This window comes from Phacochoerus africanus, chromosome 11, assembly GCF_016906955.1.
Source record: "Phacochoerus africanus isolate WHEZ1 chromosome 11, ROS_Pafr_v1, whole genome shotgun sequence".
Classification (NCBI taxonomy): domain Eukaryota; kingdom Metazoa; phylum Chordata; class Mammalia; order Artiodactyla; family Suidae; genus Phacochoerus; species Phacochoerus africanus.
Window position 1 is genome coordinate 65,196,720 of NC_062554.1, and position 25,453 is coordinate 65,222,172.

The 25,453-nt window shown below is 45.3% G+C and overlaps 1 protein-coding gene across 3 annotated transcripts in view; it reads right to left on the reverse strand.

Annotated features, from left to right (window-relative positions):
• The window catches only part of DSTYK (dual serine/threonine and tyrosine protein kinase), a 59,218-nt gene extending 35,490 nt beyond the window's left edge, over positions 1 to 23,728 (reverse strand). Inside the window, exons 1-2 of one of the 3 annotated variants that reach the window (XM_047752186.1) lie at positions 23,271 to 23,727; positions 2,259 to 2,647 (exon numbers count right to left, since the gene is read on the reverse strand). In XM_047752186.1, the coding sequence (XP_047608142.1) occupies positions 2,259 to 2,647; positions 23,271 to 23,535 (654 nt within the window). In that variant the 5' untranslated portion in view covers positions 23,536 to 23,727. Of the gene's footprint in view, positions 1 to 2,258; positions 2,648 to 5,717; positions 9,331 to 23,270 lie in introns of those variants that run through there. The other 2 variants (XM_047752187.1, XM_047752188.1) reach the window with 2 other exon arrangements.
• Positions 23,729 to 25,453: the final 1,725 nt, after the last annotated feature.

Consider the following 25,453-nt stretch of genomic DNA (forward strand, 5'->3'; position numbering starts at 1 on the left):
TGTGTTTTGCAAGACATAAAAGTATTGTTTCATGAAACTTTATTCCAAATGTATCTACTGGGTTCTGACGAAAATGTTATTTCTTAGAGTAAATTAAAATCTTAAAAAGCTTGAAAACCCCTGAGCTATCGGAAATGGAAGGAACTAGACCAGAGCAGAATATTACAGAGAGATTGTGTGTGGATCAAATACTTATGAATCGTGAAGACGTCTGCAGGTCAACTTGAGCAGCCTCAGTCAAAAATCAAGGATCAGGAGTTCCCGTCGTGGCACAGTGGTTAACGAATCCGACTAGGAACCATGAGGTTGCGAGTTCGGTCCCTGCCCTTGCTCAGTGGGTTAACGATCCGGCGTTGCCGTGAGCTGTGGTGTAGGTTGCAGACTCAGCTCGGATCCCGCGTTGCTGTGGCTGTGGCGTAGGCCGGTGGCTACAGCTCCGATTTGACCCCTAGCCTGGGAACATCCATATGCCGCGGGAGCGGCCCAAGAAATAGCAACAACAACAACAACAACAAAAGACAAAAAAAAAAAATCAAGGATCACTGTCAGAGCTACTGTCAGTTACCCAAGACCTCTGACATGGTTCTGGAGCTAAGAAGTGCGAGCTCTTAGTCTGCAAACAGAGGAAAGCCACCACTGAAACTGAGCTGAGAGAAAATGCTGGCCCCTCTAATGTTTATTGAGATCAAAGAAATCTGGGCTGGAAGGAAATGAGATGACAATTTCTACTTCTACAGTATCATAGGCCATGGCCACACAAAAGGACTCATTCACTGACTAAGAGATCAAGCCTTCTGGAACAGGGGTAAGTGAAGAGATGAAGAGGAGGCGATTTTCCTAGTCCTGCCAAACTAGCCCTTTCTTCCTGGCACAGCTGACCAAGGTGGTGGACTCTGTTTCGAGCATGTCTGCATTCTTTTATTCCTGCCGGCTCCTGACCCCCAACGTAGTCATATCCTCAGCTGATCCGCATTCGGCCTAATCGTATAGCCCAGCCTAAGCTATTCAATAGCAAAGAAGCCTGACACAGAAGATAAGTGGAGGGAGCTCCCTCTATGGCACAGTGGGTTAAGGATCCCGTGTTGCTGCAGCTGTGGCTGCTTGGGTTGCAGCTGTGACTCAGATTCAATCCCTGGCCCAGGGAACTTCCATATACCATGGGCGCGGCCGAAAAAAAAAAAAAAAAAAAAAAAAACAAAAGAGAGAGAGAGAGAGAAATGGAAATTTGAATACCAGATAGAGAACTTGATCTTTTAGGAAATGCCACAAGACCTATATTCTCTCTGGGCGCTTACTTCAAGAGAGAAGCAAAGCTACTCTCCAGATGATAGAATCTCCATGTCTCCTTATGTTGAGCCAGACTTGTCTTCACATTCCAAAGTCCCTTAGGAACCAAGAGACATGATCTGTCCACTTAGTAACTAATGGCAGGTCTAAGAAAAAATTCACAAGTTCTAGTCTTGTTCTCAACTCTAATAAGAATGTTAATCGGAGTTTCCATCATAGGGAAACAGCGGAAATGAATCTGACTAGCATCCATGAGGATGTGGGTTTGATCCCTGGCCTCACTCAGTGGGTTAAGAATCCGGCATTGCCGTGAGCTGTGGTGTAGGTCATAGACTTGGCTCGGATCTGGCGTTGCTGTGGCTGTGGCTATGGCTGTGGCCAGCAGCTACAGCTCCAATTCAACCCCTAGCCTGGGAACCTCCATAAGCCGCAGGTACAGCCCTACAAAAAAAAAAAAAAAAGAATGTTAATCATTTTGTTGTTTTTATATTCGTTTATTTATTTTTTTGGCTGCATCTGTGGAAGTTTTGGGGCCAGGGATTGAAACCACACCACAGCAGTGACCTGAGCCACAGCAGTGACAATGCCGGATCCTTATTGTTGTTCCTTGTAGAAAGGGAAGGCCAAAGACAATTCTAGCAACACCTTCCTGCTAAGAATTTAGAAAGGGATTTCTAACCCTGATCATAATTACTCTGTAAAAGTATGTTGAGAGGCAAGTATCACATTCCTTCAGTTTCAGAAAGGAGGATAAGTAAATTGTCCAGGGCCTGGCAGCGTGGGAGCAGAGGCAGGGGAGGCCACTGCTATGGCCTTGTCTGGTTTTCAGCTTCTTAGTTCCTCTTCCTTTGACTCCATCGGCTGATGCTCAGAGCCCAAGGTATACAATGCCAAATTACCTTCTAAGAAAGCGCAAATACAAGGAAAGCTGGTATGCTTGTGTGCAACTGCGTTAAGTATGAGATTGGTACCTGTAAGAGAGCATGGTGCATCGTCACCTCCAGTTCGGCTAAAACATGAGCAGCATCCTCACTGTCCTCTTGGACCTCCAGGTCCTCCTCAGGGATGGTCTCCCAGTCGCCCTGGTGAGCAACCAGTGTGTGCACTAGTTCATACTGGCCGGGGAGCGCCAGGCTGACCCGCGTCTGAGTCCCATAGGTGAAGCGGAGACGCCGGAGCTTACAGTTCTCCTCACTGCCCAGCTTGGTGGTGGGAAGCACCTGCACCCCCAAGAGCAGGTTCAACAGCTGGCACTTGACATTACAATCCTGGCCGAGGATCAAGATGCAGGGGAGGCAGTCCACCATCTGCTGGAGGTACTTCTCTTCCTTAGGTGGGAAGGAAATGCAGCTCAGCGGGCCTGGGTGGGGAAGGGGAGGGTGGAGGAGGAGAAAGGAGTACAGAGAGAAGAGTGAGGAAGGGTAGAGAGAGACTCACGCGGAGATCCCCTTAGGATGTCAGGCTCCTAGAAAAGAAATTTCTAGGAGGCTCTGGGTTGAAGGAGATATCAGGAAACACCCCAGTCAGAAAAGGCTCCTCAGATATCAAACAGGAGTCCCCTCTCTGGCTCATCCCAACAGCTGTCTGTCCAGAAAGATGGCGGTGACCTGATCTACCCTCCCCGCCCCCCGCCTTTTTCAACCAGTGGAGGGAAAGCCTAAGGAGTTTGCAAGGACTCAATCACAAGATCACTAAGTTGACAAAGCCAGAAAAGACCGTACCAACTGGCACATGAGTCCAAGGATGAAACTTGTCAAAGTGAAAACCTTCCCAGAGTTCCATGGTGGCTCAGTGTGTTAAGGATCCGGCATTGTCACTGCTGTGGCATGGGTTCAGTCCCTGGCCCAGGAACTTCTGCGTGCTGTGGGTGCGGCCAAAAAAAGAAAAAAAAGAAAACCTTCCCTGGGACACAAGACTTAATACTTGAACATATGAAGTGGCTTTTGAATGTCTCTACCACATGCAGCTTTAGCTTATTTTCCTCATCTACTATATATTTTATAACTACATGTGTGAACTAATTTTAAATGCACATATATCAAAATAAAGTGTTACTCAAGTGTGCAAAAGCTCGAGAATCTTTTCCAGTTCATCTCACTGAAAGCTGGTGATGGCACTGCAGCTGCCAAATCATGTTTCCTTACAACACTGGATGCTCGATTAAGATCAATACCTCCTAAACAAACTGTATTCTTTCACAGTTTATGGGAGACAGACCCTGAGTAAGACGAAAGGAAAGAGCTACCTGTGAGGACAAAGTCCAGGCAAATCTAAGAAGAGATAGGGTCCATCTCAGAAATATCTTTGCAGGACACCACATGCATCTGAACTGCAAGCTTCCACAAACAGGTCAAATGATACTCAACAGAAAACAAAAGGCTTCCTAAAGCATAAGAAAGAACCTCTGCTTGGGAAAAAGAAGCAAAAATTAGCTGAGTGGAACGCTCATGTTCTGAACAAGCTCATTCCCCAACTTGTTCGGTGCCAGTGCCTGCCCATGTCTGAGACCAGAAAAGCACAGGCGCACAGTTCTTAGGCTGTTAGAAGACCCATCTCTGAGCCAAATGCATACATCTTAATTGAAATTTAGGGTGGCACCAACTGAAACAGTATTTGCTTTAGTCACTTAACCGCAAGCTGCATTAAACCGTTCATAAGCTGTTTGTCTTGTTCATGCAATTGAAGCAAGAGAGGCCTGATTCATTTAAGAGGTTGTTCTACTTTAGACTCTACCTATCCTGCCACAATCTTACTATTTCAAATCCTCAAACCTCCTCGTCTTCCACACATGGCAGCACCAAAAGGTTTAAAGAAGCTGGCTTTCACCCAGATTTCTTTATGCACTACATTAAGCTCTTCCTTTCATGTCTGCCTGTAAGTACATCACCTGGCTTGCACACGTATGTCAGCAACACCAGACACTGAAACAAGGAAATCTACTCTCTGAGGAAAGAAATGAGAAAGCAAAATGTTAAGTGAGTATCCAGTGCATGCAATGTATTTATTAAGCACAAGAGTAAAACACCAGGAGTTCCCATCGTGGCGCAGTGGTTAACGAATCTGACTAGGAACCATGAGGTTGCAGGGTCGATCCCTGGCCTTGCTCATGTGGGTTAAGGATCCAGCCTTGCCGTGAGCTGTAGTGTAGGTCGCAGATGCAGCTCGGATCTGACGTTGCTGTGGCTGTGGTGTAGGCCGGTGGCTACAGCTCCGATTAGATCCTAGCCGGGGAACCTCCAAATACCGCAAGTGCGGCCCTAAAAATACAAAGGAAAAAAAAAAAGAGTAAAACACCAGCTGACCAGTCTAATTTTTGACCTATAATCTAAAAGCAAGGGACTGTAAACCAAGTGTAACGGAAAAAGTAAAAATCATTTCAAAAAATTTTAAAAAGTAAAGCAAAGGGACACAGTCAACTACATGAGTAACCACTTGGCAAGTAGCAGTGGGCTAGTTGAGTCCCCTCATATCTTATTCACAACCAAATGAAACTTATCACAGTTGCTGGGGAGGAAAAACAATTTTCCCCTACCCTTTTAGTTTCTTCTGGCTGGGTCTACAAATTAAATGGATGTGAGACAGATTGCTAAGAGAAAATGAAATTTAATTATGTACACATGGGGAATTCAAACATGAACGATTCCAAACATGGGTAAAATGAGGTACACATGTCATCCTGGACTAAGGAGAAGGGGATGGGGGGCAGGTCTTCAAAGGGAAGCAAGGCAATTCCTAGGAAGAATGAAGAGAATAAATATTTGGTAAACAGGGAGTTCCCGTCATGGCGCAGTGGTTAACAAATCCAACTAGGAACCACGAGGTTGCAGGTTCGATCCCTGACCTTGCTCAGTGGGTTGAGGATCTGGCATTGCCATGAGCTGTGGGGTAGGTCACAGACATGGCTTGGATCTGGCGTTGCTATGGCTATGGTGTAGGCTGGCAGCTACAGCTCGGATTCGACCCCTAGCCTGGGAACCTCCATATGCCACAGGAGCGGCCCTGAAAAGCAAAAAATAAAAATAAATAAAACAACCAGCTTCAAGTATTCCTCATACCAAAGAGACACATTTTGGGGTGGCAAACTTTGCTCCCTTATACAGTCTATTTATAATTATCAAAAGCAGGAAGAACCATCATATTTCTCTCTGGATCCTCAACACCCAACACAATGACGAATAAATAGCGAGTGCTTTATGTTCTACCCTTGTTTGCTCTGAGTAAGAATCTATTTATTGTGGGAAACTGTCTACAGAAAGACATAAGTGGTTCTACTAAATACTCAGGAAAGTCCAGTACCATGATGAACAGTCCAGTAACCACTATGGACATTTTAGGAGCAACTGTCATTCCTAAAAACCTCCTTCAACTCAACATGGAGAGTAGAGATAGACAACAGAATAGGACCTCCCCATTCACCTCGCAGAACTTACCAGCCACAGACTCAGCCTGAGCAGTCAGAAGTCCAGCTAGATTCACTCTTATCTACGCTTCCTATCTTTCCTCCTTTCTCAGGCCTCCTCAGATCTCAGATGGGTGTCTAAGTGTAAGTTCATACTGACAACCTTCATAACTCCTATAACAAAAGTTGGTACATTAAAACAATACAAAACAAAACAAAACAGCCTAAGTGAGCTTTGTTACTGCTGCTGCTAGGAGGACAGATATCAGAGAATGAAAACCAACTAACCATTTTTCAGGACCCGAGGGAGACACCTCTGAGACACTCTCAACTAACTATAGGAGAGCCGTAAACTATGCTGCATCGGCCAGATCCACAGTGGACACACCCCATTACGCATCTGACCCAAATGATCACACTCCCATCTCTGCAGTGACAGAAACAGTGACTACAAATAGACCCACTAGAGTCAACCATAAGCCAGTGCAATGGGAGGGGGGCTGACCCCGAGCCCGGTTCTAGTCTTCCTTCCCACGAACTCTGCGAGGGGTTCCGAGTGCCACCCACTGGACTGAGAAAAGGTCTTCGATTTTACCATCTGTTTTTCAATAGTCATTATCCAAGCCCTTGCTTCTCCCCCTCATCTTTAGCTTTTTCATTGCTCTTCAACGTGTCTGTGAGATTGGAACAAGAGCATGGAGAGAAATGAAGCCGAAACCACATCGTTTTACTCCTGGCTTCTCTTGGCAAATGGCTCGGTGAGGGAGGAGCAAGGAAGTGAGCTGAGCGCCAGCGGCAGAGGCAGAAGTCTGATCCCGGGCTGCTCCAGTGACTGGCCCAATGACTCTGGCAATTCACTCTCAGCCTTGGATTTCTCATCTGTGAACTAAGGGAGTTGGATTAGATCATCTTTAACATCTCTTTCCAATTCTAAAGTTCCAGGACTCCATCAGGTTTTAACTGTTGAAAGAAAACACAGCTGATGTGGATGGGTGGTTGGTCTGGTTGTTCTTATTTTAAATTATTCGTGAATTCAATTAGGCAAGCTCTCCCTGGACTCCCATAATCAGAGATCAAAAAGTTGACTGAACTAGCCAGGGGCTCTCGAGGAGCTACCAGGCAGTGTTAGCAGTTTTCTAAAGAAGAGATTAAAAACTGGAGACCATAGGAGGGAGGAAGAAAACCTGTTTCAGAGCTAGAGCAGCTGCCTCACTGACAGTTAAAGGACTTCCAGTTAATCAGGTTTTCTTTTGTGATTAATATAACATCATCTGCATATGGGGCTGCCAGAAGGTAACGACAGCACGGCCTCTCAGCTGGAGCAGGTTAAACCTGCCAACTTGGGTTGCAGGAAAATTCAAATTGTCTTAAATGCAAGCCAAGACTCTTTTTTTTTTTTTTCCTTGATGGTATTTAAATGCAGATTATCTGGATTTGGGTTACTTCCAAACAAAGTTTCAAGCTACAAAGAGAAGAGCCGCTAGAGCGGCAACCCATTTTGTTTTCCATACTGAGGGGGAACAAAAGATACCATCCCAAAATGTGTTTCTTTGACATTCTGATTATTTTGAGCAGGTTATTTTTCAGAAACAGAAGACACAGGTGAAGCTCTGAAAACTGAGAAGCTACCCTTTTGTAAGAGACATGTATATTTAAAAGGGAGATCTCCATTTGCAAGGGTGTACCTCCAGTACCAGGAAGAGAAGGACGCTGAATATCCAGGAACTCATCACTGCAGAAGGCAACCACTTAAAACAGCACACCTTGTTTACTGTGCTTTTCCTGGTAACCTCCCATAACTGACTCCCCCAACCCCAGCCCGACAGGTACATTTCAGCAGGAGATGGTATTTAAGGTGTGGAAAGTAACATAATGCCTTTCTTATCAAAGGACATCTTGGTTACTCCACTTTGCTCTGGTTTCTGGCTGAACCACCTTCCTGCCGAACCGCCTTCCTGCCACCCCCCTCCTCTTTCCCTTTTCTCCCAGTAACAACTTGTTTCAAATTAGCCAACCAAGAAGAAAGTGTGCCCTGACCTGACCAATGGGAAGGGGAGAGGTACATCACCTGCGTTAGGGATAAATACGGAGGGTCTCTTCCTGTGTGCGCTTTTTTGAGCACCCGCGCCCTTCTGCAGAAGTAAAGCGCCTTGTCGAGATCTCCCCGTGTTCATGTGTCTCATTTTCCGACACTGACGATCCGAGCCATGTCCCCAACAAAGGTACCGACGTGGGCCATTTTGGAGTTACTCAGTTTTTCCTGGGTATCTCCCATGCTACAGGAGGCGTACTTGATATTAAACTTCTGCTTGCTTTTCTCCCATTAATCTGTCTTTTTATAACAGGGGTGTCTCACTCAGCCAAGAACCCAGAAAGGTGGAGGGGAAATTAGTGTTCCGCCCCCACGATAATATTTACTGAGCACGTCTCAGTACATCACTTAATCTGCCTCGTCTCATTTAATGCTCACAATGCTACCAGACATGAACTATTATTATCCTCATTTACAGATGAGGCAGCAGTAGCTTAAAAAGCAAAAGAGAACAAAAAAGAGCCCATGTTTCTCCATTTATCTAAGCAGATAAAAGGTGGAACACAGGGTAGTGCATGAGCTGTTCTTAGGTCTCAGGGGGCCAGGTGAATATTGAATGGTAGACAATGTCCCCAAAAGGTGGCAGAATATGCCATCCCCCAAAATGCCACTTTGACATAAGGATTATTTTGAGCTAAAGGCACTTGACACAGGCAGGTGGTATAAGAAGGGCACTCTGACCTCCCCCCTTCTTCTTCGTGAAAGCAAGAGATAAAATTATGTCCCTTTGGGAAGATGCCTTCCCTGCAACAGAAGGAAAGCAACATTCTTATCACCAGAGTCAAGGCCAAGAAAAACTAATACAAATAAGCTTTGTTAAACTATCCAGTATCTTCCTAGCTCCTTTCCCATCATTAACTGCCTTAGCCCAAGCTCCTTTGTCTTGTCACGTTTCCGTAATTTACTTCTTTGTACAATTCAGTATAAAAATGTTCAACTCTGTTTCTTTGGGTCTTCATTCTTTTGTGAGGACACCCAAGTACATGCAAAGTTCAGCAAAACGCTTATGCTTTTCTTGTTAATCTGTCTTACATCAGTTTAATTCTTGGACCCAACCGGAGACCCAAAGAAGACAGAGGAGAAATTTTTCCTCCCCTACGCTCCCTACCACACTTTCTCCCAATCTGGAGCCAAATACAACTTGGTAATTATAGGACCCCAACATAAAGCGGACTGGCAGAGTCTTTATGAAAACTGCCCCAAAACAATGAAGAATAAAGCTTTGGGGGAAAACACAGTATGACCACTAGCTGGTGATTTGAAAATGTTATTTCTAAAGGTTAAAATGCCACTTTAAAATGTTACTGTTATTCTACCTAAGAGTCTCTTTTCTAAAAAAATGTTATTGTTATTCTACATAGAGTCTCTTAAAGAAGCAGTAGCTGCTTTTCAGAGAAATGTTTACTGTTTCTCTCATCATCGAGGCTGTATCACCTTTCAGGTGTGAGGTTAAGACTATTCTAGGAGCTCCTGGCAGTGACTCAGTGGTAACGAACCCAAGTATCCATGAGGATGCAGGTTCGATCCCTGGCCTCACTTAGTGGGTCAAGGATCCAGCATTGCCATGAGCTGCGGTGTAGGTCACAGCTGTGTTGCTGTGGCTGTGGCATAGGCCGGCAGCTGCAGCTCATATTCGACCCCTAGCCTGGGAGCTTCCATATGCCATGGGTGCTGCCCCAAAAAGCAGAAAAAAAAAAAAAAAAGACTTTTCTACAAAGGGACAACTGGCAGGAAGAGGCTAAAGGCCTCTTTAAATTGTTTTTAGAGTAATGGATTTTTTTTTTTTTTTTTTGGTCTTTTTGCCATTTCTTGAGCCGCTCCTGCAGCATATGGAGGTTCCCAGGCCAGGGGTCAAATCAGAGCTACAGCCACCTGCCTACACCACAGCCACAGCAGCACAGGATCCGAGCCGCATCTGCAACCTACACTACAGCTCACGGCAACGCCGGATCCTTAACCCACTGAGCAAGGCCAGGGATCTAACCCTCAACCTCATGGTTCCTAGTCAGATTCATTAACCACTGAGCCACAACAGGAACTCCTGGAGTAATGGATTTATATCAACACACTCTCCTTCTCACCTGTCTTCCATCCCAACCAATAATATGAGTGAAGGCCAGGGTAAGGTACAGTCCATGCCAAGGTAGGGAGAGCACTTCATGGGGTATGTGAAATGGAACTATCTTTGCCTTATCATATTACTGCAATGCATAAGGTTGACGGGGCTTCAGAGTTAATTCAGGCCTCAGCAGAATTACAACTGAAATACTTGTTCCTAATACCCAAGGATTTTTCTCCTTCAGTAAAATTTTTTACCTCACCTTTAACATTGAACTTGATGTCCTCTCTGAAAGTAACTGAAACACAAATGTTTTATAAGTTACTGAAGTGGACTCATGGCTCAGCAGTTAATGAGTCTGACTAGCATCCATGAGGACACAGGTTCGATCCCTGGCCTTTCTCAGTGGGTTAAGGATCTGGTATTGCTGTTACCTATGGTGTAGGTCGCAGATCCCGAGTTGCTGTGGCTGTGGTGTAGGCTGGTAGCTACAGCTCCGACTCGACCCCTAGCCTGGGAACCTCCATATGCCACGGGTGTGGCCCTAAAAAAACAAAACAAAACAAAAAAAGTTACTGAAGTGATCAGCGACACAAACATGCATTTCCCACAAATAAGTAGCAATGTTTTATTTCCAATTTACTATATATGCCAAGAGTAAAGGACAAATCCTAAGGTGAGAAATAAATGTTATACAGTCTTTCTATACAATCACTTCTACTTCAAGCTTCAAAGTTTTTTTTTGTTTTGTTTTGTTTTTTTTGCTTTTCTAGGGCTGCACCCACATATGGAAGTTACCAGGCTAGGAGTCTAATCGGAGCTGTGGCTGCTGGCCTACACCACAGCCACAGCAACTCAGGATCCGAGCTGCGTCTTTGACCTACACCACAGCTCACAGCACCGCTGGATCCTTAACCCACTGAGAAAGGCCAGGGACTGAACTTGTATCTTCATGGATGCTAGTCAGATTCATTAACCACGGAGCCATGACAGGAACTCCAAGCTTCAAAGTATTGAGCTACAAAAACCCCAGGAGCTGAGAGAGAAATAATTCTGCCAAGAAACATTTATTCATCATTCCCAAACCAGCTCTCCGACCTTCAGCTAAAGTTAAAGGATTCTGAATTACAGAGGAGGCATCCCCATTTAAGGAAAACATATGCTTAGGTAGTGTGGGTTTCAAAACGGTCAGCACCAAATAATACAAGATATTTTGGTTGAAGGGGGTGGTTTTTGGAGTTTAGAGACTGAAATGTACTCAACGCAGGGAAAGCTCTCGTTGGGAGCTGCAAGTCAAGCCAGCAGAAATGTCATTAAAGTTATCCTACCTGGCGGTCATGTTAAGCTCCTGAACAGTCTCAGAAGCAGAATGTACTGGCGCCTGGGATGAGAGACAGAACCACCCCCTTCCTCTGAAGGGGCAAACCCCCTGCGAAATGAAGAGGCCACATGCAACCGCCTGCTGACAACCACCTTTCTGGGAGAAACTGCTCAGACGCTGGTCATGTTGCAGAGGGAACAGAAAGGCAGGGGCAGCTGAGGTGTCATTTACAGGATGCAGAGATGGAAGCAGTTCTTAGAGGGAAGCCAACGCCAGGCTTCACTGAGGGCTTAGTTTCCATCACTTGGGAGGCAGCATCTTTCAGGGAGTAACCATTAATAATGATCAACAGTGGGAATGTGTTAAAAGGACACAGGAGGAGTTCCCTGGTGGCCTGGTGCTTGAGTCAGCATTGTCACTGATGTGGCTTGGGTTTGACCCCTGGCCTGCGAACTTTCACATGCCATGGTCACAGCCAAAAATAAATACATAAAAATGTTTTTTTAAAAAAGGACACAAGGAAGTTCCCGCTGTGGCGCAATGGGATCTGCAGGTTCAATCCCCAGCCTGGCACAGTGGGTTTAGGATTAGGCGTTGCCTGCAGCTGCAGCTTAGGTCTCGATTGTGGCCCAAATCTGATCTCTGGTCCGGGAAATCCATTTGCCATGGGGTGACTGAAAAAGGAAAGAAAAAAAACAGACACAGGAACCAACTCAAAGCGCGGCTTACTGACCAGACTGAGAATAATTATAGCATAAAAATGCTTTAAATGGGAGTCCCCTTTGGGGGACAGTGGAAATGAATCTGACTAGGAACCATGAGGTTGCAGGTTTGAGCAATGGCCTTGCTCAGTGGGTTAAGGATCGGGCGTTGCAAAGACCTGTGGTGTAGGTCACAGATGTGGCTCGGATCTGATGTTGCTGTGGCTGTGACATAGGCCGGCAGCTGTAGCTCTGACTGGACCCCTAGCTTGGGAACCTCCATATGCTGGGGGTGCAGCCCTAAAAATGCTTTACATGATAAGAAATTATAATCCATTGAAAAAATTCAGAAGTCCACACTGATAAAAACAGATAATAAACAATGGAAAAGAAAAATTCTTCCTCCCCAAATACCAACTAAGAAACATAGAAGGAGAGCGGACAGAAAAACTACCACTGCAGCAGGTGGGCACTGTGGATGAATGCTGGGTCTAGTGAAGGCAGCGGGCGGTGGGGGGGGGTGGTATCTTCATGAACAAGGTTACAAAAGACTAAGCAACTGCAAAAGGAGAAATGGGGACTTTAAGGTGGAGAAATGTAGAGGACACCGACGTAACCAGAGATCAAGGGTAACTTCACATCTCCATGGCTGGGTGGGCAGACAGCGTGTACCTCTGATGTGACCCACATACCTCACTGCTGTGCCTAGTCCCGCTAAGAACTCACGACCAGACTCCAGTCATGAGTGAACAGCCAGAGCAAGGCTGAGGGTCATCCCATAGAATGTAAAGCCTGCTCTTTAAAGCTGTCGAAGATATTAATGCCAGGGCAGAGGGATTGTCCTCATTAAGGGAGTCTGAAGAGACATGACAATTAAATGCAACATGTGTTTCTGGATATGATCCTGGATCAAAAGGAGAAAGACATTATTGGGACAACTGGCAAAACTTCAACGGGGTCTGTAGACTGGATGGTACTTCGGACTCAATGTTGAGTCCCTGATTTGGGGAGCTGCACACTGATATGGAGATGCGTGTCCTTGCTTGGGAGACATGCACACTAGAGTGTGCAAAGGAGATAAGACAACCTACCTAGAGCTCGCTTTCAAAAGGTTCGGGAAAAAAGGGTAAACGACATATATTAGAGAAAGAGAGAGACCGGGTGATAGGACAAATGCAATAAAATCTTAACTGGGGAACACACGTGAAGTGGGTATGACAGCTCTTGATACTATCTGGGCAACATTTACCATAAATTTGCAATTATTTCAAAATAAAATTTTTAAAAAAGCCAAAAGGATAACTAGCAAAATGTATCTAGGTCTAAATCTCAGAGAAAAGAGACGGAGAGAGAGAATTTTACTTGTCCAAAAAAAAAAAAAAACGAGTTCCCCTTGCGGCTCAGCGGTAACAAACCCGACTAGCATCCATGAGGATTCGGGTTCGATCTCTGGCCTCACTTAGTGGGTTAAGAATCCAGTGTTGCCATAAGCTATGGCATAGGTTACAGATGTGGCTCGGATCCTGCACTGTTGTGGCTGTAGCTGGCAGCTGTAGTTCCGATTCGACCCCTAGCCTGGAACTTCCATATGCCGCAGGTTCAGCATAAAAAGCAAAAAATAAACAAAAAACCAGCAGGTAAAAAATACATCATACACAGTAATAATAGAATTTAAACAATAAGTTTCTTTCTTTCTTTTGGCCGCCCTGTGGCATACAGAGCTCCCAGGCCAGGGATCAGATCCAAGCCACAACTTCAGCAATGCCAGATCCTTTAATCCACTGCGCCAGCCTGGGGATGGAACCTGCATCCTGGTGTTTCAGAGACGCCCCTGATCCCTTTGCACCACAGCAGGGAACACCAAATTTAAACAATAAGTTTCTTCACTTGTCCCCATTTCTGCCCTGCACATTACCTTCTGCCTCCTCAATCTTCCTGTGATGGTTCAGAGTCTGGGGAGTCCGAGGCACTCATCTGAGTAGTTCAAGATCAGATTCAGAACCCAAATCCTCAAGACTAAGTAGTACAGACAAACACCTGCTCCAGGACAGAACACTTTGAAGAAAGTTACCTATAACCATCCAGTTCATTGAACAAGAAGAAGCTTGACCTTGGCAGTGCCCTTCTGATTACTCAGCAGTAGGGAAAACATCTCCATCTCTTCTGCAGCACAGGCCTCGTCTTTATCATACGCCAACAAACTACTGTTATCCTAGATGAACAAACCATGTCTCCAAGATGCAGCAGCAGCACTTCTCCTTTTTTCTCCATGGAACAAGAACCAGCAGAGTAGGCCAAATGTTCAATCAGAAGAAACTGAGATAGCTTTCCTGGGGTTCTTATACCCCCAAAAAATAAGAATGACTTTTCTCCTACTAGCTGTTTTTCTTCACATTCTTCATACCTCCCTCATATTAAAAGGCTAGAGTATATTGTACAGAATATTCCTAAAAAGTAAACTTCCTATTGGGTCAGCCACTGTCCCTTTTAATTTGAGTGAGTTTTTATTCAAGTTAATCTTGTTATCTAGCTGCTTTTATGACAGGTCCTTAGTCTTTGGTCTAGAAAGTTTGGCTTGACCAAAAGAACCCCCTAGGAAATGTAATTCTCTCTTGTTGTATAAACTAGTTCCCTTGGGGGTGCAGCAGGTTATAGATCCAGCAATGCTACAGGTGTGGTGCAGGACCCAACTGCAGTATGGGTTTGATCCCTGGCCCAGGAACTGCCACAAGGGCAGCCAGGAAAAAAAAAAAAAAAAAAAAAAACAGAAAGGGTAAAATCTATCTGACATAAATAACACACTGAAGTCTTAATCTGATGAAGTTAAAGTTAGACTTCTTTTTACATGAGCATAATAAAAGTGATAAAAGCATTTCTAAAAAAGAAGCGTGAGAATTGTTTTAAATCATCAAAGGCCTTTATGAATACATAAGATATCATTATTCTTTAGGAATAGTTTTGATGCATTACGAGTTAGACAAGTGAAAAGCAAAACAATCCCAAGTTCTGCTTCCCATCTTCCTGCCCAGAGAACACCACCCCAGGGAACGGAAGCACACTATAAAGCTTAACTCCAAAGACTTGTGGTCAAAAGGTTCCTGCAGCCGCATGGCACCAGGCTGGGGACACCTCCAAACCACTCACACTGCCTGCTAAATTCGGCAGAAGGAGACACAGCACATGATGGGCACTTCGGCCAAGGGACCACGGGGGATACTAAGGAGACCCCATGCACTCGCTGACCAACTTCCCTGCATAGTTTTGGTTTGGACTTTGGAGGAGTATTATATATAAGGAGACTTTCTTAGGCTGATTTATAGCTGTAAGCGATGGGGCACACATGTCAACCACTGCTACATCTGCTCTCCTCTGTAACAGGGTCAAGTTCCAGGATCCCCAAGATTACCAGACTCCCCATTGGGCAAAGAATGGAATCAATTTTCTTTTCCTTCTGTTTGTGTGTGTGTGTGTGTGTTGTCTTTTCATGGCCACTCCGGCAGCACATGGAGGTTCCCAGACTAGGGGTCGAATTAGAGCTGCAGCTGCCGGCCTACACCAGAGCCACAGTGACACAGGATCCAAGCCATGTCTGTGACCTACACTACAGCTCACGGCAACGCTGGATCCTTAACCCACTGAGTGAGGCCAGGGATCAAACCCACAACCTCATGGTTCCTAGTTGGATTCGTTAACCACTGAGCCACGATGGCAACTCCATGGAATCAATTTTCAAGCATGAGATGGCCTATTCCTAGACTGAAAATCCTACAGGGGACCCCAGTCAGACCTCTGAGAGTCAAGAAAGAAAAGCTGCATCTTTCACAGGGACTCTACGCTCTTGTACGAATGAATACCATTTGGATTCCCTGGACCATATAGGAAGCAAAACTCACCACCCCTAGAGGTGAACTATTTTCCTACAAGAAGTAAAGAGCAAATTCAACTTAGGCCTTAAAACTGTTAGGGAAAAAGCCCACACCCACCCTTCATACTGACTTTCCTGTGAGTAACCTCTGAGAAAGACATGAAGATGAAAGACTCGCTAACAACGATCTTCAGGAATGTGCTTTTGAACCACACAAACAAGACAACTTAGTTATTCCATCAAAGATAGGCTGGGGCTAATCTTCCTGTACTTGCAGAAAGTTAGTAAGGCATCGCAACTCCTGCTTTTGTCAATACCATAAATGGTATTAGAACTTCTCCTGTGTCTTATCCTCATGCTCTCAAAGACTGATGGCTAAGCGGGTAGCCAATATGTAAGGAAATCCTCTAGAGGGAACATGATGAACCATCAATCCTTTTTTTCCCCATAACATCAACTTAGAATTAATAATACAAATTAGTTGCACAATGTCTCACCATTGTGTGTCTTGTACCCAGCACAGAATCAGGCATTAATAAAGACTTGCTGAGAAAATGAATATGGAGGATTTACTTCCCAGACCATGATGAAGCTCTGGTATTGCATACAACTCATTCTCTGGAACATGAAAATCATTCTTTGGGATATTGACAACTCCGGCCTAATCAGTCATCTATCAAATGCTTACCATGGCTCTTTCTTTGAGGGACCCAGACAAGAAAAATGTGGGCAAACCTACAAAATCCCGTATCTTTCATGGGGGAAAAAAATGTCCTTCCAAAGGGGAAAAAAAACATCATTCCAATATCTACCAGCCATGGAAATGGTTTAACAGAGACTTATTTGCCTATTTGCACAAAGCACTACGGTAGGCTTGCCAGGAAGATAAAGATGAGTAGAAGACAGTCTTTACCCTTAGGAGTTCATGATCTAGTAAGCGAGATAAGACAAATCTATTCATAGCTATCATACAAATAAATAAAAGCATGATCTACAGATGTCCAAAGCCTATAGGAATTCAGCAATAGGTTTAAGGTGAAATTTATATTCCCTTTTACTTTAGTAACATATTTTTGAGGTACTGTTTTCAAAAGATTGTTTTTGAGAAGTGTTGGGGTTTTTTGTTTTTTGTTCTTTTGCTTTTTAGGGCTGAACCTGTGGCATATGGAGGTTCCGAGGCTAGGGGTCGAATCCCTATGCCACAGCCACAGCAACTCAGGGTCCAAGCTGCATCTGTGACCTACACCACAGCTCACGGCAACGCCAGATCCTTAACCCACCGAGCGAGGCCAGGGATTGAAGCCACATCCTGACAAATACTGGTCAGGTTTATAGCCCGCTGAGCCACAACGGGAACTCCTGAGAAGTGCATTTATTGCAGGAAAAATCTTTGTTCCCTTAACCTACTGAGACAGAGAAGCACAGAGAAACAAATGGAGCTGCTGGGAAAGTACACAGAGCAAAACAAAATTTAAAGACCAGATCAGACTTTTATTTAAATCCACACTTTCTTCAAATACTACTTCCAAGGCTGAAGAACTAGCCGTATTAGTAATGACTTTCAAGACTACTATATTATAAATGATAATCTTACAAATGGTAATAATCTTAAAGGTAATAATGTCTTTTTTTTAAAAAAAAAGCAGGCAGTAATTATCCAAGCCTTTTTAATAGCCGCTGCCCTGTGCCATGGGAAACAGATTATCCTAGGAAAGGAAGATAAGGAAGGTAAACGGGTGCAAAAGGCCACTGCTTTTGGAGAGACCATCCCTCCCACAGTTCCTCCCAGGGAGCCTGGGGTTGCAAGAGCAGCAAAGAAGGGCCCAATGCCCTGAATGTCAGGGCCTGGAAACTGGAATAAGAGCCTTGAGTAGGTAGTGTCACATTATACGCACTCAGTCCGATAAAAGTCTCCCACTCAAGTAAATTATGGTTCCATGGCAAGCCTCAGAGCCTGAGTTATGACTCACTTATAACAAAAATCTCTCCATTGCCAGGGTGTATTTTATATTCCCACGGGCAGGTCAGGAGAGAACAGGGGAGGAGTCACAGAAGCAGAACTGGATTGGGAGCTTAGAGCCTTGGACCTAACTCTGACTTCAACTCACAATTGTTTTAAACCTCATTCCATCTTTCTGTTCCTCTTATTCTTCCCACAGCCCCCGCATTCCAACTTCCTAATCTAATGTTCACCAGGTACACACACACACACACACACGCGCGCGCGCGCAAAACACATTTAAATGTCATATATGTTTAGTACTAACTGCATGCTTGTGCTAAGTGCTTTAATGTATATCATCTCTAAATGTCACAACTTTGTGAGGTAGGCATTATCACTCCCATTTTATTTATTTAGATATAATTCATGTATCACCTAACTCACCCTTTTAAGCTGTACAATTTAGTGGTTTCTAGTATATTCACAAAGTTGTACGACTATGACCACTACCTAATTCCAGAGCGTTTTTATTCCTCAGGAAGAAATCCCATATCCATTAGCAATTATTCCTCATTTTCTTCTCTCCCCATCCCCTGGCCATCACTACTCTACTTTCTGACTTTATGAATTTGCCAATTCTAGGCATTTCAAATAGATGTACTCAAATAATATGTGGTATTTTTTTTTTCGTCTTTCTTTTTAGGTCTGCACCTGCGGCATATAGAGGTTCCCAGGCTAGGGGTCTAATTGGAGTTACAGCTGCTGGCCTACACCACAGCCACGCAATGCCAGATCCGAGCTCACAGCAACATCGGATCCTTAACCCACTGATCAAGGCCAGGGATGGAACCCACAACCTCATGGTTCCTATTCAGATTCGTTTCCGCTGTGTCATGATGGGAACTCCAGTATGTGGTATTTTATATCACTCTCATTTTACACATGAAGAAACCAAGACTCCAACAGGTTAAATAACTTGCCCCAAGTCTCAGTTAATAAAAGGCTGACCAAGAAGAGGAACATGCATCTGATTCAAATGCTTATGCTTGCTGTTCACTACTATATGCTGCTTCCACACTGGAAAAAAATTGAAAGAAAGTGAAAGCTTTAGATATACTTGGGGAAATGAGGTTTTGTTCATCTAAGGCAATAAAAGTAATAAATCAGAACCACAACTACAGCACCATCGCTTCTAAGCTGATGCTGAGGCAGTTCTTCTAAATAGATCATGGCAAACTACTAGAAAGCATACCCAACCCAGCCTCTGGCTATTTTGCCCCACAACCAACCTCCCTCCACCTCTCAGCCCCATGAAGACGGCAGCTACAAGAAACCAGGCTGTAAAGAATCTCCTCCCTCCCAACCTTCCATCCGTGCCCAGATGTCACTCTGCCACTTAAACTGTATTTCCCATACCAATTTCTTTATGACAGTCCAAGAAAAATGTGCTTTTTTTCTCCCTTATAATTCTGGCAACCAGTTTATACTAGGTGCGACCAAAAGAAGGTGAAGAATGTTGGAGAAGCTAAGCTGTTAGTGAACTAAAGGCAAAGAGCTATAAAAACCCAAGAATTGGGAATCCCCATCATGGCGCAGTGGAAACAAATCCAACTAGGAACCATGAGGTTGCAGTTGCGATCCCTGGCCTCACTCAGTGGGTTAAGGATCCAGCGTTGCCATGAGCTATGGTGTAGGTCGCAGATGTGGCTTGGATCTGACGTTGCTATGGATGTGGCGTAGGCCAGCAGCTGTAGCTCTGATTAGACCCCTAGCCTGGGAATCTCCATATGCCACGGGTGCGGCCCTATAAAGACAAAAAAAACAAACAAACCAAAAAAAACCCAAGAACTGTAACTCACATAAAATGCCTATAATCTAACCTTAGGTTTTTGCAACTTTTCTGCTTCATATGTTGCATATGTGTGTGTGTGTGTGTGTGTGTGGTTGAGATTAGATTGCACCTTTTTAAAAGGCTACGTTCAGATCTCCCTAGTCCCTTTCATCTCTTCCAACATAAACAAATAGGTGTACTGTAATGATAATTATAATTCTTTTCCTTTCTTAGAAGAAAAGTATAGAAGGGGAAGACTGATCTCCACTAACTCCACTAATCGGCCAAGACCAATTTTTCTCTGGCCATGTGCATGGCATGCAGACGTTCCCAGGCCAGGGATCGAACCTGTGCTATAGCAGTAACCTGAACCACAGCAGTGACAGCACTGGATCCTTAACTGCTAGGCCACCAGGGAACTCCCCAAGTCCAATGTTTTTATCTGACTCTTTATCCCCCCATACCAGGTACTCAGACGTTTACTGAGTAATAATATCTAATACTTACCCAGCGCTTTACCAGGCACTGTTCACGTATGTTAACTTGCAACAACCCTAGAGGCAAGTACTGTTACCATAACCCCCACTTCCAGATGAGGAAACCATGGCACAGCACAGCTGTGACTTGCCCAAGGTCACTTAGTTAGTAAGGTGTGGAACCTGGCATGAAGGAACGCAGCACAGACCAGAGCATCCCACACACATGTGAGTCATTCCAATTTCTTAAAAAATGAGAGGTTTAGGACATTTAAGACAGACTTCAACAGCTTGGAACTCTACCAGCTCATAACATAAGAAAAGTACTTTTTCCTCTGCTACTTTGTAATACTCCTTTTTTTTTTTTGTCTTTTTGCCTTTTCTAGGGCCGCTTCTGCGGCACATGGAGGTTCCCAGGCTAGGGGTCGAATGGGAGCTGTAGCCACCGGCCTATGCCAGAGCCACAGCAACGCGGGATCTGAGCCACGTCTTTGAACTACACCCAGCTCACGGCAATGCCGGATCCTTAATCCACTGAGCAAAGGCAGGGATTGAACCTGCAACCTCAGGGTTCCTAGTTGGATTCCTTAACCACTGCACCATGACAGGAACTCCCTGTAATATTCCATTCTGCCTGACTTCAGAAGGGCTCAAATTCTTTATCTCATTAGTCCTGACAGAGGAAAATCAACAGATGGAGGGGCTCTCATCCCCTACAGCTAAGTGAAAAGAAGGCCAATGATTTGAGAAGAAAAGGAGGAACCGAATCAAGGAAATTTCACTTATAATTCAGTTTTCCCCGTTCAGGCCAAGCTACTCTCATTTTAGAGTTCCAATCCACCTAGTTTTTAACTTCTAAAACATTGTGTATATTATATATCCTCTTTGAATTCACTGGGGGGCACGTGAAGATGGAAGATGTCAAGATGAAGAAGGAAGCATTATTTGGGTGGGTTCTTCCCACCTCTTTTGTGGTTAAAAGTGAAATAATAAAAATTTTGGAGTTAATCCATGATCTTCAACTGCTCTAATAGTCTCCTATATCCAATCTAGAAGACAATTTCATTCTGAAATGAAGACTAAAACCTTCTAGAGGTTTGTGAAGTTAAGAATGGAGTGTTCCATCACTTAACGTTTCGAGTTCCTATTATCGGAAAGCAACATTCACAGAAGTTGAAAGAGTCTCTGAATGAACGTGACCTTGCAAAGATAGTCTGTAATGGGAGAGAACAAGAGTTAGTTGTCTTTCAAGGAGTGGTTTCTACTTTCTAACACAATCCCCTAAACAACTGGGCAAATGGCTTCACCAAAATAGACATGGTAAGTGCCACCTCACTCATTTTTCCTGATGCTCCTTTTCACCTACAAAGGTAAAGCTCTCCACACTGAAAGAATGGAGGCATTTTATGAGACAAAATCAAATGGCTCCCACACTTGTCATCTGTACCCTCTGCAGTTTCTATTTCAGATGGACAGACTCCAGAGGGTAGAGAGGGTTAAATACGCAAAGATTAGTTCATGATGCAGTCAACTAGAAAAGCCAATGAGGCAAAATACAAAGGTGCATTTGTATTTAAGTCAGCTTTTAGCGAATAAAAACAAGAGCCAATCACTGTGCCTTGAAAACCGCCACCTTTCTGTGGTGAACGTCCTCACTGATATTTTTTCGGCAGTAATTCAAAATAAATAGTTGTTATAAAATTACAGCAGTAGAGGGCTTTTTCAGATAAGCTATAAGAAAAACTTGTGAGCAGAGAGAGCTGCTGGGAAAGCACTGCTGAAGGAGAAGGTGAAAGTACACATTCTGGGGCTCATCTCTGAAAACAGAAGCCCTTCTCACCAGTTGTTTTTTGATAGCTTCACAGAAATCAGTCCCCTCTCTGAGTCCATTTTAGGAACAGCAAATCTCTGGGCAGAAGACGGCAAAAACCACAACTGCAGAAAAGCTAGTCACGCCCCAGCCCCCTCCTTTTTATCCCATGAAGTAAAATAAAAGCTTTTTTATTTACATCCAAGCCAACTACATGCAATGACATCAATCAGAACCTTACTTACCTTTATCAGTATTTCTGAAGTCTCAGACAAATTTAGGCTATTAAACATGCAACTTTAGGAATACAGGGTCCTACACACAAACTCTGAAGAGTTTAACAATTCACTGCATCCTGAGCCCCAAGTTCAAATCTGCTGCTGGTATCTAAATTAGTGTTTCTGAAAATGTGCTTGTGGCCCATTTGCATCGGCATCCCTATGGATGGCTTGCATTTAGATTCTTAGGACCTACCCACTAGACCTACACAATCTGTGGGATAAGATAAAGACTGAGATATTTTTTCATTTTAATTTAATTTTGATACTTTAGTCTTGGAGAATCACTCAATGAAACCCACTGACTTCTTTACTATACTGTCTCAGGGTATCTGTCTACATGATGCCAGCCCCTTCCCCATCCAACCTAAATTATTTCCTAATGAGACCAAGTAGTTAACAAACCCTCCAGTTCCCCACCAACAGCAGTTTAAGAGGAAGCAAGAAATTAGGAAAGGGCAAAGACCTTGCACGATCTTAAATGTTTTAGGCCCTCTATCACATCCCAGAGAGAATCACGTCAGGTCTCAGGACCAAAAAACGATCCTTGCCCGAACTTCTTCAACATAAGCACCAGCCACATCTCTGGCAATTCCTTGACACCCATGAGATATCCTTTCCTTTAGAGACCCCAGCCCTACTTAGGAGGACATTCCTTACTTCTTCATAGAGTTGCCTCATAACTGATGTAAATGAATTTCACATCATCAAGCAAACACACACACACACACACACCCACTACAGTTCCCTGGCCTCCTGGGGCTCGCTGCCTACCGCCCCTCCTTCATCCCTCCATTCTGCCATCCCTAAAGTGGGACTCTGACCACGAATGCTCATCCCCCAACTCAGAGCAACTTTCCCCAGTTCTAGGCTTAACCTCTGCCCTCTCCAAACTGGGGTCCTCCGCGCTCCTGCCCGCGCACAGCCTGGTCCCCCAGATCCTGCTCCTGGAACTCCTGCCTTCGGGCGCGCCTCGCCTCTGGCTGAGTCCCTGGCGCCCCTCCCCTCCCCCACCCCGAGGGATGCCCTCCCACAGCATCTCGGATCTCTCCCGCCCAGGCCCGGGGGCCCGGCCACGCGGACCTTCTTCCACTTTCCGCCTCTTCTTCCACTTTCCGCCTCTTCCCGGGTTGTTTTGCAGGGGCAGGGGGCGGCCCACCCTCCACTTTGCCTCTCCATTCCCGTCTCCCTCACAGCTACTCTCCTTACCCGCCTGCAGCCCGATCTCGGCGACATCGCCGGTAGGGCCGCGCTCGGCCCCGCCGCCTTCCGTGGGGGAGGAGGGACAGCTATGGTTATGGGAGCCCTTGATGTCGCGGAAGAACTTCTGGGTTTCGCGCAGGTTCTGCCGCAGGCGTCCCAGGTAGCGGCGGTAGCGGCCGAAGCCCCGGCACAGCTCGCGGATCATTCCGCCGCCTCCGGGACCGGGACCCGAGACCGGCTCGCTCCCCCAAGGCATCCCGTCGCCCTCCATCGCCTCAGCCTGCTCTGTCTTCCCGGCTCGGTCCCCGGCCCTCTGGCCCGGTTCCTGTCCTCCCGCCCCCCAGTTCTTTAGGCAGGAGGAATCCGCCTCCTGACGCCCCCGCCTGCAGTCGGCCGGGCTCCCAACCTCCGTCACCGCCGTTGAAAACAAACCAACCCGCAGTGCACCGCGAACGGAACCTTTATCTCCACCACCCAGAAGAGTGAGGGAAGGATCACACGAGCACCCCGTCACTGCGGGGTCTCCTGGGACTTGTAGTCTGGGCTGAGGCTGAGCGCCAAAACCTGGGAACTTGTGGATGCGACTAATTCCCTTTTGGTTATAGTTCTCACCCGTTCTCGCCCAGAGCTCATACACTGATTTAACAACACGTTCCTACTCGCTACAGAAGTGTCGGTGAGAAGAGAGAGCAGCTGAGGAATCCAGACGCGAGCAGAAGTGACTGGGGTGACTTAACTGAAATCAGAGCAAAAAAATTTTAATAGCAAAGAAAAGGAAGGAAACAAGATCGAGGCCAGTACTGTCTCCATGGCTACCCTAAATGGCTCTTGCTTTCCGATGTAGTAGATACTGGGGAGCTGGCTAAAAATACCATCGAAACAGGGAACCCTTCATGTTTGCATTGCATCTTCCTTTTCCGACTTTCCTTCTCCAGGTGTGGAAAAGGGGGTGTGTGGAAGGGTTGTTATAAAGCTATAAACTGAATTTCATTCTTTTCTTGAAATAGAGCGATCTGTGTAAGGGGAAGTTGAGGTTAGCAGCCTTCCAAACGAGATTCTTAACTTGGCTTCTGCTGATATGGAAAGACTTCTAGTGACACGACTGCCATGGAGCCCTGGAACTAATTACAAAGGAAACAAAACTTGATAATCACCTCTTTTTCCACCTGCCGCTTTGCTTCTCCTCTTCCCCAGGTACAGAGCCCTCCTGTCTTTCTGTAGAAAGACCCTCGCCCCCTGTCTTACACCAAGGCCAGGCCTCTTTTCTGACAAGGTGGATAGTGTAGTTCCTTAGCTGAATACAAGAGGAGACTTGAGTTTGACTCTGGAGTCTCCCAATGCCTTGAGTTGAGACTTAAGAAGTAAGGGTTTTAGGAGACCCCGTCGTGGTTCAGTGGTTAATGGTTAATGAACCTGACTAGTATCCATTGAGACGTGGGTTCAATCCCTGGCCTTGCTCAGTGGGTTAAGGATCCAGTGTTGCCATGAGCTGTGGTGTAGGTCACAGACGCGGCTCCGATCCCAAGTTGCTGTGGCCGTGGTGTAAGCCAAGCAACTACATCTTCGATTTGACACCTAGTCTGGGACTCTCCATATGCCGCAGGTGCAGCCCCAAAAGCCAAAAAAAAAAAAAAAAAAGGAAGGGTTTGGGCCAGTTGACCTTTATGCCCTTTTAGCTCTAAAATTTTCAGTTTTGTTTCACAGTGTTCACGCTGTCTCCCAACCTCTCAATCCTTGAGTGCAAGTGCTCTTAGCTAAGTGTGTTGTGATAAGTGGGTTAATTCAGTATAAAACATAAAGGCTGTACCTGTCCAGGGGCTTTTAGGACTTTATAAAAAGAGGTCACTTGCTCACATGAATGTCCTCTTGGTAAACGCCTGTGAAGGCTGCCCCTAAAGGGAACTTCAAATTCCTTTTCATGTTCTCCTTCCCTTTTGTTTGCTCACATATTCTCTACTGGCTACTCCCCATCTTTGTAAGACCCCCATGCAACACCTAGAAGGCTCAGTGAAACAGAAATGAAAACGCAAAATTAAATGTTTAATACGATACAAGGAGTTGCCATCATGGCGCAGAGGAAACGAAACCCTGGCCTCACTCAGTGGGTTAAGGATCCCGAGTTGCTGTGAGCTGTGGTGTAGGCCGGCAGACACAACTCCAGTTAGACCCCTAGCCTGGGAACCGCCATG